We start from the raw sequence: 15857 nt of genomic DNA on the forward strand, positions 1-15857 counted from the left end.
TTCTTTTTTGTTTTCCTTATCTAGATCTCATCGTTTAATTAAATGAGAATGATCTGTATATGCTTCAATGCTTGTCATCAAGCACGTACGTGGAGATAGGACAACAGCTTTTTTATATAAGAACATGATTTTAAAAATTACGTAAAAGAAGAAAATATATACCAATTCGTTGGACATAAGAAAAAGGTGTCAATAGATTAAAAATAATAAGACTATAGTTCAATAATTTTACGTTCGAGTCATCAACTTGTGACCGAACGATGCATAAACTATATTATTATGGGAATCGCCTTTCAAAAGTTAAAACGCACGTGATTCTCTTTGTTTTCTTGCCGCCCATTTGTTTTGTTCTGTATGAATCTAGAACTCGTTTGGTTTATAAAATGCAATTAAACTGGAGTGTACTTTGCCAGACAGTGACTGAAGTCTCAAGATCACTCCTTGCTTCGGCTCTCTGTGTCCTTGTAAGATCTTCTTCTCAGTCTTTTGCCTTTTTGTCTTTTAAGTTCCTTCAATGTTTCTCTAAGTTTGTCTTCTTTTTTTTTCTACAAAAGGATACAGAGTTTCTTACCTGCTCTGTTTTGTCATCGTAGCTTCTTATTTCCAGACAGTTTTGGGTGATTTTTTTTGTTCTTTGTAGTCATCTCTTGTAGCGACTGCATATGTATTCTTTTGCTCTTCTGGCTCAAGGGCTGAGTTGGTACCAGATGTTGATAACTTTTGTATAACTGCTATTAATAAGCTCATATGAGGGCACTCTTGGTTTTTCTTTTCTGTGAATATGCATATTTGTTTTGGGAATGGTGGTTTATTTAAAGTGTTCATGTGTATTGTTTTTACTAGCTAAATACTCATTTACTTGGAATAAATGGTCTTTCTTGAAGATCTCTGTTCTAGCCTTGTAGGATTTGTGATAGATCTAATCATTAGTACATTTTTCTACTCTTGTGTTCTTAGGAACTGGTCCTTTATGACTTTTGGGCTCTTGTGAGAGTCATTCACGTCAAATCTCATTGCAAAATTATTGGTTGGAGGTAGAGATGGCAGAGAGGAAAATCACCAACGGAGGTGACATTGTTATCAATGTTCCAGAGAAAGAAGTATCTAAAGACCCAGCAGCATCTCCTTCTTCCAACGTAGCGGCTTCACCAAAGCCAAACACAGTGACTACAAAACTGGAGCCATTAAGCATTCCCGCCCCTGAAATCTACAAGCTCTCTGGTAGCGTTCACAAGCCGCCTAAGACTCCAAGTCCTAACAATAAAGGTCTAACTCGGAGGAGATCAGTTTACTCCAAGTCCAACTCAAGGTTTGGGCAACAACAGTCTTATCGTTACGATAAGACTATAGTAGAGGAGAATGGTGGAACAACCCCAAAGGAACATTTTGGTGCAGCTTCATTTTCAAGAGCTTCTTTCAACAGGGCTTCTCAAAGTAACCGATCGAATAGGAGCATTAGCTCAGCTCTGAGTAAAGTTTCTGAAGATGAAGCTGATGAAAATGAAGAAATCTACAAAAAGGTTAAGCTACACCAAGGGAAACGTAGTGTAATGAATCCTTTGGCTCTGCTTGAGTTGTTAATCTTTCTTGCCATTCTGTGCCTTTTGGTTGTGAGTTTAACCATTGATACGGTGAAGGAGCATTGCATTTGGGGACTAGAAGTCTGGAAATGGTGCGTGCTCGTGATGGTGACGCTTAGCGGTATGTTCGTTACAAACTGGTTCATGCATATAGTGGTGTTCATCATAGAAAGGAACTATCTCCTACGTAAAAAGGTTTTGTACTTTGTGCATGGTTTGAAAAAGAACGTTCAAGTCTTCATTTGGTTCAGCTTGGTTCTGGTTGCATGGGTATTTCTATTCGACGATGACGATACACGCTCTCGTAAGACCAAGAAGTTTCTCGACAAAATAACTTGGACTATTGTCTCTCTCTTGGTCGGGTCAATCATTTTCTTGGTGAAGACATTTGCCTTGAAAGTTCTTGCTTCGAAGTTCAACGTCAGAAACTTCTTTGAGAGGATTCAAGAATCTGTCTTCCACCAATACATTCTCCAAACTCTCTCTGGACCTCCTCTTATAGAAGAGGCAGAGAAAGTTGGGCGCGAGCCAAGCACGGGGCATCTTAGTTTCACGAGCACTAATGGAACGGTGAAAGAGAAGAAAGTGCTCGATATGGGAAAAGTTCACAAGATGAAACAAGAGAAGGTCTCTGCATGGACGATGAGAGTGTTGATGGAAGCCGTGGGAGCGTCAGGTCTCTCGACCATATCTAACACTTTAGATGAAGTCACTCATCGGAAAGAGAAAACTGATAAAGAGATAACTAATGAGATGGAGGCTGTGGCTGCTGCTTATGATATCTTCAACAATGTTGCTCGGCCAAATTCTCAGCAAGTCATCATGAACTCAAAATACTCTTCTTTCTTGTAGTCCTCATCTTAATAATTCAAACTTGAATTTGCTTTTTAATTTTCAGTTACATAGAGGAAGATGACTTGCTAAGATTCATGATCAAGGAAGAGGTGGACCTTGTACTCCCATTAATAGATGGTGGCGAGACTGGAAAAATCACACGCAATGCTTTTACAGAATGGGTGGTAATCTTCAAACATTTTTTCATTTATAAAATTTTCCATGGCCACGCAATGCTTTTACAGAATGGGTGGTAATCTTCAAACATTTTTTCATTTATAAAATTTTCCATGGCCACTATAGCTTTTACATAATGGGTGGCAAAACTAATCTTTTTAGAAATTAGTTTGAAAATTAATTTTTTTGTAAATGTATTTAAGGATCTAACATTTTTTCTGTGAAAATGACCATATCTAGATTTGATTAATTTATAAAGATTTAAATTAATATATTTTGGTATAAGAATAAACGGTCATGTAAGTAACAAAAACTTTAACCCAGTAAAAGTAAGAACCTTAGTTTTTGTGTCTATGCTTATATGGAGAAGTTATAACAAGCCTTTAGTGTGGTGTAATCATGCGTTGCCAATTTTTTTGACAGATTAACGTTTACACAAGTCGGAAAGCATTAGGACATTCACTGAACGACACGAAAACAGCAGTTCGACAAGTGGACAAACTTATAACTGGAGTCATGTCCGTCATCACCTTCATCGTTTGGTTGGTACTTCTTGATATAGCAACAACCAAGTTTCTGTTGGTCTTCTCCACGCAATTCGTGGGACTTGCTTTCATGATCGGAAGCACTTGCAAGAATATCTTCGAATCATTTGTGTTTGTCTTCGTGATGCACCCTTATGACGTCGGTGATCGTTGTGTTATCGACGGCATTATAGTAAACAACTCTTTACATTTGTTTGCTCATTATATTACTACTCATTTTAAAACACTAATAACTATCTTTGTTTTTGAAGTTGCTGGTTGAAGAAATACATCTCTTAACGACCGTGTTCCTCAAGATTGACAATGAGAAAATTTTCTATCCAAATGCGACTTTGATATCAAAACCAATAAGCAACTTCTACAGAAGTCCGGATATGGGAGATTCAGTAGAGTTCTCCATCGCATTCTCAACCCCGGCTGCAAAAATAGCCTCTCTCAAGGAAAAAGTAGCAGAGTAAGTATCAAAACAAAAACCATCTTAATCACTTACTCTTTATTGACGAGATACTGGTGTGTGTGTTTTGGTCAGATACTTGGTGCAGAACCCACACAATTGGTATCCAGAACCATTGTTGATGGTGAAGGCGATTGAGAATGTGAACAAGCTGAATTTGAACGTGCTCTTCCAACACACCATCAACTTCCAGAACTTCGCGGAGAAGAATCTCAGGAGAACCGAGATGGTCATCACCCTCAAGCGAATCCTCGAGGAGCTAGAGATCGATTACACACTTCTTCCTCAACAAGTTCATCTCACCGGTCAAAAATGATCATTTGTTCCTTCTTTCCTTTTGCATTGATAATTTCCACTAGCTAGTACTTGTTATTACAACATGATTTGCTTCGTGTTATAATAAAATGCGAATTAATTTCCGATTATGTATGTCTTTAAATTCTAAACTCCTATTAAAACATATTTGAGTAACTGTAAAATGTAAAATTTTATTGTTTCTAGACGTTATACTGTATGCAGTCAGTACCATCAAGTAGCATGTAGTCAGGGGCGGACGTATGTAAACGGAACGGGTCACGTGACCCCTACTGTTTTTAATTTTTTCTTGAATAAGTTAGATTAATTTGATGAAATTGTTTGTAGTTTGATGAATAAGCATAAAAAGTGCTCCCAATTCAAAGTTGTTTTTGTTATTTTTAGCAGTTTGCCCCAACTAAAAACGTGTCTAGATCCTACTGCATGTAGTTCTTGGATATTGGAGGCCCGCAATAGGACTAAGAAGGCCTTAAGTGGTCTTCAAGTATGACGATGACTAGATTTCTCTTCGTCTTGGGAGATTAGACCATATATTTATTTGCATGTTTAATTCTGGCATGTTCTTAAGGAAACTAGAAATTATCAAATATTTTTTGTTTGGTGAAAATGATCACAAACGACTTTTCAAAATGATAAAATACACGATGTGAGTAAACGATTAAACCATATCGCATGTTAAAAACCAAATCCTTTTATTAATTAATAGGGTATACAGAGAAATGTTTAGATTTGATAAATGGTCGGCGCGCGGCAGTTCAGAAAAGAAAAGAAAAGATAAATGGTCGGCGTCTTACATGCCCCCAACTCAACTAAGTTCATCCCTCTTCGGAAGATAAATTTGAAATTAGCAAGTCAATTATGAACATGACTGATCATGATATATAGCCTATAGTGATCTGGGGTAGTATGTTTTACCAATCGGATATCAGGTATTATCCGATCGGGTTTGGATATCCAATTTCTTCTAATTCAATATCCGTTCGGATGGTTTTATAGATCCAGGCCTAGCCTAAAATAATACATAAAAATGAAAGTGAATATAAATATGTTTTTACCGTTATGAAAACCTAAAACATAAAATTGCAAAAGAAAAAACGATATAAGAAAACAACCGTTTATATGGATCTCTATATACAAATGTTGTTGAAAAACATTAATTAAATTTAACTTTAAAAGTTGCTGCTCGTTTCTACATCTCACTATGATTTTTTATGGTTGTCCCATATGTTCCAAATCTTTCTTATAATTGCCTAGTTGTCTGGACAGCGTTTACATAAGGCATGTTAAGCAACATGCATGTTTTATGCCTCTCTACAATTTTTTTTTTTTTTTGTGAAAGTACAAATACTTAAGCTACTAAACTGGAACAGCGTGAGGTAAATTATATATGGATAGTTTAAAGATAAAATAGCATCTTAACCGCCGTTCCAATTCCTTTTTAACAACATGCACCGCACGTTGTCTCTCCAGCCCAAGAAAAAGTACATCAACATTTCTCTATTTCATTCATTTGCACCAACTAAAAAACATGGATAACATAAACTATTTTTTTGCAATTCTTTGATTATTGTTTTGTTTGTTTCATTCGGTGGTGAAAGAACAAAGACAAGGGAAAACGAAAATACTAGTTCTTGATATGTATGTCTCTTTGGCTTTCTTCTCCTCCATTTGTGAATTGCATTTGCTTCTTTTTTGGGTATATACAATTTGAGAAAATAAAAAAAAGTGTGTGGGGAGAGCAACTGAGAGGTGTAATTGGGAATGGTGCGGACATTAGGACGTAAGAGCATGTGCAATGGTGAGACCAACCCATGAATCCTTAGCATTTTTTTAATAATTTTTTTTTCTTTTTGGTTGTTGTTTGAATAGTTAAGGATTCGAATCAAAATTGTTCGTCCAATGGTGATTCCGAAGATGGAGTCCTTAGGAATATTTTTTTTTTAATTAAAATTGAAATTTTATTAATTGTATAAGTTTTAAAACTATAAGTTTCATTTAATATGGTTTCTATAAGTGTGATAGAAGTTTAACAATATCTACGTTTGATACAAGTTTAAAAATGTTTACAGCCAAATTCAAGCCAAATTCAAGTTTAACATACTAGCCTTAGCCGAAAACAACATAAGAGAAGCATATAAGATAAGAAACAAGATTACACTTGTGGCAACTTCGAGTTGTAGCAACAAGATTTTACAGTAGTACCAAAAGGAAAGAAAAGGAAACAAGTTCTGATAGAGACGAAACAAACCGAAAGAGATAACTAGCTAGAGAGGAAACAAGTTTGGTAGAGAGGAAGATAAGAACTAAAAACTGGCAATTGATAATAAAACACGGAAAACTGGAAGCTTGCGAGAAAATGATCATAGTTAAATCTATATAGCGGTTAACAAGAACCGGAACCCCCTAACTCATCGGTTTCGTACTCTGGAGAGTTAGGATCGCACCCACGAGGAACATCAGGATCATGCAATAGCTTTTTGAGAGCATAGTCGGCAAACACGTGACTAGATGGTCCATCAGCTTTATTGCCATACTCTCGTTGCAGCTCTCCTAGCTCGGGAAATTCCTGACAGAACATCAACATACTAAATCACTAACCAGAAAAGTTTCTCCAAGTAGTGTTAGGCATGATACAGGAACAGTTGCGAGGAAGATAAGATGGATTAGAGATGTAATTAGAATATATAAGATGTCTCTATGCGTCATCCGCTCTTACATTAGTTAAAGGATCAAACGTTTTGATATAATCAGCAGCTGACAGTTTGAGAATCTGCAAGAGAGCACGAATACTTAATTAGAATCCACAGGTCGGGACAATTAAGAAAATACGAGAGTATGAGAAAAGTGATTTCATAACAGCTTTAAGAAATCAATTGTTCTAATTAATCAGTGTTTAGAGAGATTCTCAATAAAACATTAAAATAGCATGGACATTGTTTGTTCACAGGACAATTATAAAACACGAATTCATCGAGTACATAACATGCTTAACAAAAACAAGAGCCCCACATTTTGAGTTTACATGGGAAAAAAAAGGCTACAAGAAACCGCTACATCATATACCTCTTTAGCGTTGTTGTAGCTATTCCACTGAAACAGGTGGAGAAGGAAAGCTCTCTCATACTTCTCCGCTTGCCATTACAAGCAGCCTACAAAACGCAATAGACATCGTTATTACAAGCAGCCTATAAATTCGAACACTCAGTAAAACCCTAGATTCAAAATCAAATCCTTTGCATCCGCCCACCAGAGCTCGCTACTGTCACGAAATCGAGAACAGAGCTCGGTAACGGGAGGGGGACGAGAGCACGTGCCTGTAAGAGGATGGAAAGAGAGGAGCAGACGGGGAAGTAACGAGAGCGGGTGAACTTGGAGTTGAATTCGGCGAGAACGTCTTGGATCGGGCGGAGATCCGACTGGATCCGACAAGTTTGGTAGTACCAGTTTTCCGCCTAATCGTCGAGAGCTTCTTTTTTTTTTCTGTCTCGGTCGAGAATGACCTAATTTTTTTCAACCCAGCCCAGCACAAACAGAACCCGTCCCACTCAAACGTTGCCACGTACACAAGGATCAGATCCTTAAACTCCTTCCGGACGGACCAATCCTTACCTAAATTAACATAATAACTATTATTATATTAAAACTATCCTAAGGATTAATGCTAAGAGACAGTTATGGACCCCCGTTGCGGATGGTCTAAACTAAGCTGGCCAAGATCTTTCAGTTTTAAAAAGATGTTTGATGGTCGGAACAAAGGACATTCATCCTTCCCTTCTCGCAGGGACTCCAAGCAAATCCCTGAGCAGGAACTGACCATACGTGGGATGAATCCTGCATCATCATCTCGTAGAGGCAAACAAGCTAGGACATCAGGTATTCATCACATATTCATACATCTCATTTGCTAAATAACTATTTAGCGCATAATTTCTGTTTATATATATGTTAAAATTTTCTATTAATATTTGATCAGATGTGTTACATTTAAAGTCAATAGTAGGTTAAAATTATTTCATGTTAGATATATGTGTTCATAAATTCATATATTTCATTTGCTAAATAAGTGTTTAGCGCATAATTTCTGTTTATATATATGTTAAAAATTTCTATTAATAATTTGATCAGATGTGTTACATCTAAAGTCAATAGTAGGTTAAATTATTTCATGTTAGATTCCTTGCACCATATATGTGTTCATATACGTTTCACTGTTTCAGACATGGAAATGATGAGGGAAAGATTCGCAAAACTACTGCTTGGAGAGGACATGTCAGGTGGTGAGAAAGGCGTGACCTCTGCATTAGCTCTGTCAAATGCCATCACCAACCTCGCTGGTTAATATTTGACCTTAAAGTTACACCACAGCTAAAACTATATTGTCTATAACTATTTTAATTTGTAAATAATTCACAAACTATGCGTGGCGTTTGTATTGGCAGATTCGATGTTTGGAGAGCACATGAAATTGCAGCCTATGGATCTGAAGAGAAAAAAAATTTGGAGGAAAGAAATGAATTGGTTACTATCTGTGGTTGATCACATTGTCCAGTTCGTTCCTTCTAAACAAGTGGCCAAAACTGGGGATTTCACTGAGGTGAATGCAGATTATTAGTCATTAATTATGCACATTATTAACCAATAACTCCTCGTGACCCTTTTACCTATTGTAGATCATGGTGACAAAAAAAAGAGATGATCTGCTGATGAACATTCCAGCCTTGCGCAAGCTTGACTCGGTTCTTCTCGTGAGTTTTAACTACATGCATAAAAATAAATGGTGATCTGGTGATTTTTATTTAAAACAAGGATACAAATAAATTTTGTTTTATTTAAAGATCTAAATACTATATTAAATCAACTACATATTTATCTGAGCTACAACCATATATAAATAAGTTGCGTCTCTTTGTTATAACTCTTATTTTGCTGACGTCAAAAAAAAAACTCTTATTTTGCATGTAGTGACATTCTATTAATACAACTAGTCATTTGGCAGGAGACTTTGGACAAGTTCAAGGATCATAAAGACTTTTGGTATGTCCAAAAAGATGTTGAGAATACAGAGAACAATGGAAACTGGAGGAAGGATGAGAACTGGTTGTTACCAGTTGTTAAGGTCCCACCGGATGGTTTGTCTGAGGAATCACGTAAATTTCTCCGTAGTCAGAAAGAATCTGTGGCACAAGTCCTTAAAGCCGCCACAGCCATCAATGCTCTAGTATTGTCTGAAATGCACATTCCTGACAACTACATTGACTCTCTTCCAAAGGTTATTGCTTGAAATTTTCTGAATGTTCATAATTATTTTAATAAGCTAAATCAGCCAATATATAATTGTTGTGTGTTGTAGAAGGGGAAGACAAGCCTGGGGGATTTGCTTTACAAGAGTATAACAGATGAATACTTTGATCCTGGCTACTTTCTTTCTTCCTGTGATTTGTCAACGAAACACAAAGTTCTGGATCTAAAGAACAGGATTGAAGCTTCCATGGTGATCTGGAAGAGAAAGATGAACCATAAAGAGCAGTGGGGATCCTTTGTTAGCTTAGAGAAGAGGGAGCTTTTCGAGGTCCGAGTTGAGACCATTTTGGCTATGCTCAAACAAAAGTTCCCTAAGATTCTACAATCCTCACTTGAAATCTCCAAGATTAAAAACAACAAGGTAACTGAAAAAAACAAAAAACAAAGGTCGTTAGCTTAACTGAAAAGAACTCTAGTCAATATTGTGTTAAGAGTCTCTTGTTCGAGTCGAGTGACCGCTGAGTATAGAGATAAACAGACGAAACAACTGAAACTAAATAAGAGTTTGTTATATATATGCGTTTTACAGGATGTGGGACATGCTATTTTGGAGAGCTATTCAAGGGTATTAGAAAGCCTGGCTGCGAAGATAATGTCAAGAATAGAGGATGTTCTTGAAGCTGATGTGCTAGTTCACATACAGCTGATGGAGACAGAGAGAAAATTTGAAAGCGACGCAGAACCAGAATATGAGAAAACCGAAAAGGTGGCTTTAGCAGTAACGCCAAAGTCAACGAAACTTACGGACTTGATAGGATGGAGATTTTCATCAGATACGGAGCAAAGTTCGACGAGTGATATAGAGCTATTCCATGAAGCTGAGCAGGAGAAGGAGATTATGAAGTCTCCAATTAGAGTTCAACCAATGAAACTCTCATATCTTGCAAAGTTAGAGAACTTGAGAAGCCCGAGTGAGAGACACTGATAGTGAAAGCAGGTATAGTACAATAGAGCATTGAAGAATAAAAAACAAAGAGTGAGAGAGAGAGAGGAGGAGAGTAGGGGAGTTAAAGTGTGTGAGAATATGCATACATTGATAATGTTCAAAAAAAAATTGCATACATTGATACATATATAAAAATTAAAAATACATGAAAACTACATGTAATAGTCTAGGATTTAGACATTGTTGTGAACAAAAACAAATCAAACTCGAAAAAAAAAACTAGAAATGAAATTCAATGAAGACAAATACTCGTCTTATGTGAATTATTTATTAGAAGTTCGCATACTCGTATTTAATATTTATAGTGTATCAAAAACCTGATATTCTTCTTTTTTTTACAGAAAAACTCTCTTATTTAATAAAGCGTACCTCTAAAAAATAACGTCCGGCTCAACCAAGACTTGAGTCACTTGGATTATGAATATTTCCCTCTTGATTTCTTAGTGCTACAAATGGGATCAGAGCAATCATACATAGGGTGGTCTAACTGAAACTAGTTATTGTTTCGACCACATTACATTAAAGCTACACAACCCAATACGACTTTTACTAGAAACTTTAACTAATTAATAACTAGGAACACGGTTCCGATTTGGAGGTGGAAAGATTAAATCGGCATGCTTGAACCGCATCGTCGATGGATAAGAACACATACTCCCTTCCTATCTTCTCTACAAAATGCGATAACATCATCTTTTCTAGGACTTCAAATCTTGGATTTATTATCACCATCTGCAATAAAAATACATAATCTTTTAACTTTTATCGTAAATTGTTAAAAAGACGAATTTAAATTAAAAGTGAAGGGTATATAAACCTTGATGCCTTTTGATACAAGGATTCTCCGCACTTCAAGCAGTGTTTCCATCCCTGTCATGTCAATGCTTGAAACACCTAAGAGACAACAAAAGGCATTAGCAATTCAAAATGAAAAGAAAATAATATTGTGACAAAATCTATAAAGTACTGAAGTCTAGACAAGGAGAGATGTATGTTTGGTAATGTGAAAAATAAATAAGAATCACCAGAGAGATCAAGGAGAAGGAACTCGACGTCTTCAGGTTCATCTCGAATCCACCTTAAAATCCTTTCACGTACGTACGTACTATTGGCAAAAAAGATAGGAGAACCCAACTGAAGAATGACATAACCAGACATCTCCTCAGAACCAGGGTACTGTTCTATGTCTCGAAACATAGCCGAGTTTGGTATTCTTCCCAATTTACAAGTCGATGGACGTGCAACATACAACAAAGCTCTCACGACGGAGAGCCCAACGGAAATGATGAGACCGTAGTCCATGCTAAGAAAGGAAACACCGAAAAACGCGGACATGCAGACGAGGAAATCAAACTTATCAACCTTGAAGAGATGGTACATCTCCTCGTAGTCGATGAGGCCTAACATGGCTGACATAATGATGGCTGAGAGACCAACGAGGGGTGTGTAGCTGAATAGAGGCGCGAGGAAAAGAAGCACAAGCATCATGCAAAGACCCATCACTACATTCGACATTGGTGTCTTTGTTCCCGCGTTGTAGTTCACTGCTGTCTTTGAAAATGGCCCTGAAAGTTAGCATAACAAACTATAAGCGGAATATAATTCAAACGGAACTCACCATTTTGAGAACTAAAAACAATCAATTTTATTTTCTTTATATAAATTTTTAAACTCTAACCGGAAACCTCAGAGAAAAACGGATGGTTGTTTTAGTTTTTGCGTGTATGAATAATAATATTTTTACTTACATATTTCTAAAAATTTGTTAAGCATAAAAGCAAATAAATGCAAACGCAAACAAGCAATCCACACTTGATGTACATAATCAGACTTATGGTAGAAATATATATATATTTAAAAAAAAAAACTAATTACCAGTTGTCAAATAGCAAGAAGTAAAGGAGCCAATTATGTTCATAAGACCAAATGCTATCATCTCTTTGTTCCCGTCCGTTTGTTCGTTCTTCATTACAGCAAAGCTTCTTCCTATCGCTATCCCTTCCTGAGATTAACATTCATCTTCTTTTAAAATCACACATATTATAAGTCAGGTATTAGCTATATTGAAAATTTTATTTACAGCCATTGCGATGAGCCCAGTGACGATTCCAGCCTTAATAACCAACGGTAGATACTTGGCATCAAAGGTCAAATATTGGATGGACGGAGGATTTAGTCCTTTCTTTAAAGGCCCAACCTGTATGCGGAAACATACTATTAGTAGAAACCCTAGTGTTTGTTACAAGATAGAAGCCTAGTTTCTTTCTAGACGCCCTAGTTTCTGAAGTCTTATAATTAGTCCGTGAAGTCAAAGTTGGTGTGTGTTTGTTATTGTATTTACATGAATGCATTGCTAGTATGCAAAAAAAAAAAAATCAAAGAAATTTGCTTACTGTTTGGATCCCATGTTCTGTCCCTTTCACCAAATAAGCAACTAGGCAACCCACAAGGACGACCACCATTGGACCCATTGCTGATACCCAAAATAGCTTTGGTTTTATTTTCTTCTGCAACAGTGATAACATATTATACAATTTCAGTTGATTTTTACTATACAAAATTAATATACATGTATATTAAAATATACGGAGAAAACAAGGAAAAATAGACTCCTATGGTAAACATAAATTATTCAAGTTTATATTTTTTCTTTCTAAACTCGAAAGTCAAAGGTCAAATTGGGTATGTAAAAAGGTGAGGAATGATTACAAAAAGGAAAAAAATAAAATAGAATAGTGGAAGATTTGGGAGGGTCCAATTATTTTGTCTCAAATAAACGGATAAATCAGTTAAGTAAATAAAATAAAGAGAAGAAGAAGAAAGTATACGATGTATCGAGTAGATTGGAGGAAAATAAGAAAGCAGAGCCCAGCAAGTGCACTTTGCCACTTCCACTGCACCAAGTAACACCCTCCCAAGATAATACAATTAGCCACCATACCGTTTATTGGATATGTTTTACTTTAAAAAAGAGTTGAAAGTGAGACCTCATCACGGTGGGTGAAGAGTGCGTGGAGAACAGAAACAACGTCAGTTTTGTGCGTAAAGTGGACTATACCAAAGACACCTTTAAGCTGTTGGAGGAGAATGATTATAGCTGTTCCTCCCATGAAGCCCGTTATGGTCGAATGTGACAGGAAATCAACCAATATCCCCAACCTATGTACATGCATGCATTAATTAATATACAATGTTGACCCAAAAAAATTAATATACAATTAACTAAAATTAACTTTTTAACGTAATAAAGATAGAGAAAAAGCCACTAGATGTTGGAAATTATCGTTAGATTATCCACCATGACATTATGATTAAAAATAACTAGATAGAGATTGTATATATTGATTAAAGATAAATAAAATAAAAACCTGAAGAAGCCCAAAGCAAATTGGAATACACCAGTGATGAAAGTGGAGGTGAAGATCAAATGAAGGTAGAGGTTAGGATCCTTTTTCAATAGATCCTCACCAAATGTCTCAGAGATCAGCAAGGAGCATGCTGCGACTGTTCCCACCGCGAGAGTGTTCGAACTTCCTAACACGGCGTACACAAATGGCGGCACAAAACTTGAATCTGATGAACTCCCATCATTTTTTCATTAAAAAGGAATTGTTAGATATAGGTTCAATAAAAATCAATTGGAGCGGTTTTAGTGTGTACAAAAACAAATTAGTAAGAAAAATAATGAGACAAGTCCAGTCGGGCAACACCGAATGTCGTTCTATAGACAACGTATGTACACTGACAGTATCATTTCTATCTTAGGTTTTAAGTTGATTATCTCATATTTATGTTTTAATTTATGTTCTATGCTCCTCTACGAATTTTGGTTAAACAAGAAAACAGTGATTTTTTGTTATAGATATATACATTTTGATTTCAATTTTCATCCGTATGACTATATTTCTTTTATAGTGGAAATTTTCATAAATGGTTTACGTAAGAAAGCACTTTTGTTTATAAATAAAAGAATTCACTTTTGTGAATATTGAGGTAGTTTTTTATATTAGTTGTTTCAAGGTATGAAAAAACACTCTTGAAGAATCAAACTCAAGTAGCTTCATACAGTATTTTTGAGAATCAGATTCAGTATTTTTATAATATGTAGAAAGTAATCAAATTAGCAGAATCAATATTTAAAAAAAAATTAATTTGAAAATATTTACTTTCTTTTTTAACAAAAAGGCTTAAATGAACCAGGTTACTATCAAAGTGAAGTCCATGACTATAACTGGTGCACTAATTCCAGAGGTGAGCCAGTCTGAGATTCACAGCTTGGCCAACCAAATTATTAACTAGACCCAGGTTCTAAACTGAGAACTGTGTTAACTTGCTACGCAAGGACCAGCTAACACAACCAGCCAGGTTCCAGGCTTCCAGCCCCTGCTTTTAAATATGTATGTGATTTGCCAAATTGCACCTTTATTTGAAATCACTTTGAGAAACATATGTTTTGCATTTTAAAACGACCAAATCTAGCTTTTCTATTTCTAATTAATGATATTCATATGATGCAATTAATAATTCATAAAAAATAGATAAAAATAAAAAGGAAGAGATCTCACATAGGCCAATGATGGGAGGGATACTGGCGAGATTAGCATAACTAATACCCTGAGGAACGGCAAGGCTGGTTATGGTTATTCCCGCAAGCAAATCGTACCATAGCTTTTGCAGATTGTATTTTGGGAGCCACTCAAAGATTGGAACAAAATACTCCAATGTCTTTTTTGTTTTTGTCAAACCATTTGGCTCTTGCGATATCGGTTTAAATGGATCATCGGGGAAGAAAGTTTCTTTACATTTCGATCTCAATTTTACAACAAAGCTTCTCGGGGCCGAGAAGTTTACTCCCTGCCCTTTTGGTGACGAGGAGGAGCTTGTTCTGTCACTCTCCATGGTTACAAAAGAAAAAAAAAACAATTATGTATGAATACACACAACAAGCAAGCAAGAGGTAAAATCTCTATCTCGCCTTTATGTTTTTGTATTTTTTTGGGGGATAATTTATGTTTTGTTTTCTGTATTTTCAGTGCTTTGTAGAGAATTGGAGAGTATGGTTGTGTTATATATAGAAGGATGACCAAAGAAAGTGGGAGATGATATTTTGGATTTTTTTCAACATAGTGAGTAAATAGCGTATGTCTTTTATGGTAATAAATCTGCTATTCTTATCTATACAACACTTCATTGCGTAGACTAGGTACAGTTGATGTGTTGAATAAAAGTTGAATCATTATAACTAACATGCTGAATAAGAAATTTGACGATAAAGATTATTTGTTATTAAAAACGTTTTAACATGTTGAACAAAAATGGACCATCGAGGCCGCATGTCAATTTCTAGAAGTTTTTGATATTTTCATATCAATATAGTTATTTAAGATTATTTATTTTACTATACATTATTAAATAAATTATTTCAGTTTTATACAAAATTTATTATTCTGTATTTTAAATAAATACTAGATTTTGACCCGCGCTTAGAAAGCGCGGGTTTGTTTGTTTTTCATTTATTAATCGAAAACTGATTTGCAAATTACCATTATTTTTGTTTCGAACCATAACAATTGAGTTTTTAGGGTTTTATCATTTTTTTTCTCTTCAAAATATGGTATTTTTTTTGAAATATGGTAGTTGTTCTATGATAATATTTGAGTTTTAAGATTTGTTTTCATATCTGACCTAGATTCATGGTTGGACCT

General features: G+C 35.6%; 3 protein-coding genes and 1 long non-coding RNA gene across 4 annotated transcripts; 2 read left to right on the top strand and 2 right to left on the bottom strand.

Moving 5' to 3' along the window:
- The first annotated feature begins 380 nt into the window (after positions 1-380).
- LOC106443197 (mechanosensitive ion channel protein 9-like) lies at positions 381-4061 on the top strand. The gene is made up of 6 exons (XM_013884780.3): positions 381-464; positions 958-2392; positions 2479-2599; positions 3015-3308; positions 3388-3590; positions 3666-4061. The coding sequence occupies exons 2-6, from the start codon at positions 1041-1043 to the stop codon at positions 3904-3906; spliced, it is 2211 nt and encodes a 736-aa protein (XP_013740234.1). The 5' UTR covers positions 381-464; positions 958-1040; the 3' UTR covers positions 3907-4061.
- A 1966-nt stretch (positions 4062-6027) lies between these two features.
- On the bottom strand, positions 6028-7058 carry LOC106443199. Its single transcript, XR_001287971.3, has 3 exons — positions 6969-7058; positions 6622-6675; positions 6028-6471 (listed from the first exon to the last, which is right to left on the bottom strand). It is a non-coding gene; the product is annotated as an uncharacterized LOC106443199 (long non-coding RNA).
- A 162-nt stretch (positions 7059-7220) lies between these two features.
- On the top strand, positions 7221-10294 carry LOC106443198 (rop guanine nucleotide exchange factor 10-like). The gene is made up of 7 exons (XM_022712140.2): positions 7221-7778; positions 8123-8239; positions 8345-8499; positions 8576-8650; positions 8902-9174; positions 9256-9567; positions 9736-10294. The coding sequence occupies exons 1-7, from the start codon at positions 7580-7582 to the stop codon at positions 10129-10131; spliced, it is 1527 nt and encodes a 508-aa protein (XP_022567861.1). The 5' UTR covers positions 7221-7579; the 3' UTR covers positions 10132-10294.
- Positions 10295-10565: 271 nt separating this feature from the next.
- On the bottom strand, positions 10566-15208 carry LOC106434352 (probable sulfate transporter 3.5). Its single transcript, XM_013875197.3, has 10 exons — positions 14718-15208; positions 13521-13725; positions 13140-13311; positions 12981-13046; positions 12546-12659; positions 12233-12349; positions 12028-12154; positions 11178-11717; positions 10970-11046; positions 10566-10884 (listed from the first exon to the last, which is right to left on the bottom strand). The coding sequence occupies exons 1-10, from the start codon at positions 15049-15051 to the stop codon at positions 10726-10728; spliced, it is 1911 nt and encodes a 636-aa protein (XP_013730651.2). The 5' UTR covers positions 15052-15208; the 3' UTR covers positions 10566-10725.
- Positions 15209-15857: the final 649 nt, after the last annotated feature.

The sequence above is a fragment of the Brassica napus genome, chromosome A3 (assembly GCF_020379485.1).
Source record: "Brassica napus cultivar Da-Ae chromosome A3, Da-Ae, whole genome shotgun sequence".
Lineage (NCBI taxonomy): Eukaryota > Viridiplantae > Streptophyta > Magnoliopsida > Brassicales > Brassicaceae > Brassica > Brassica napus.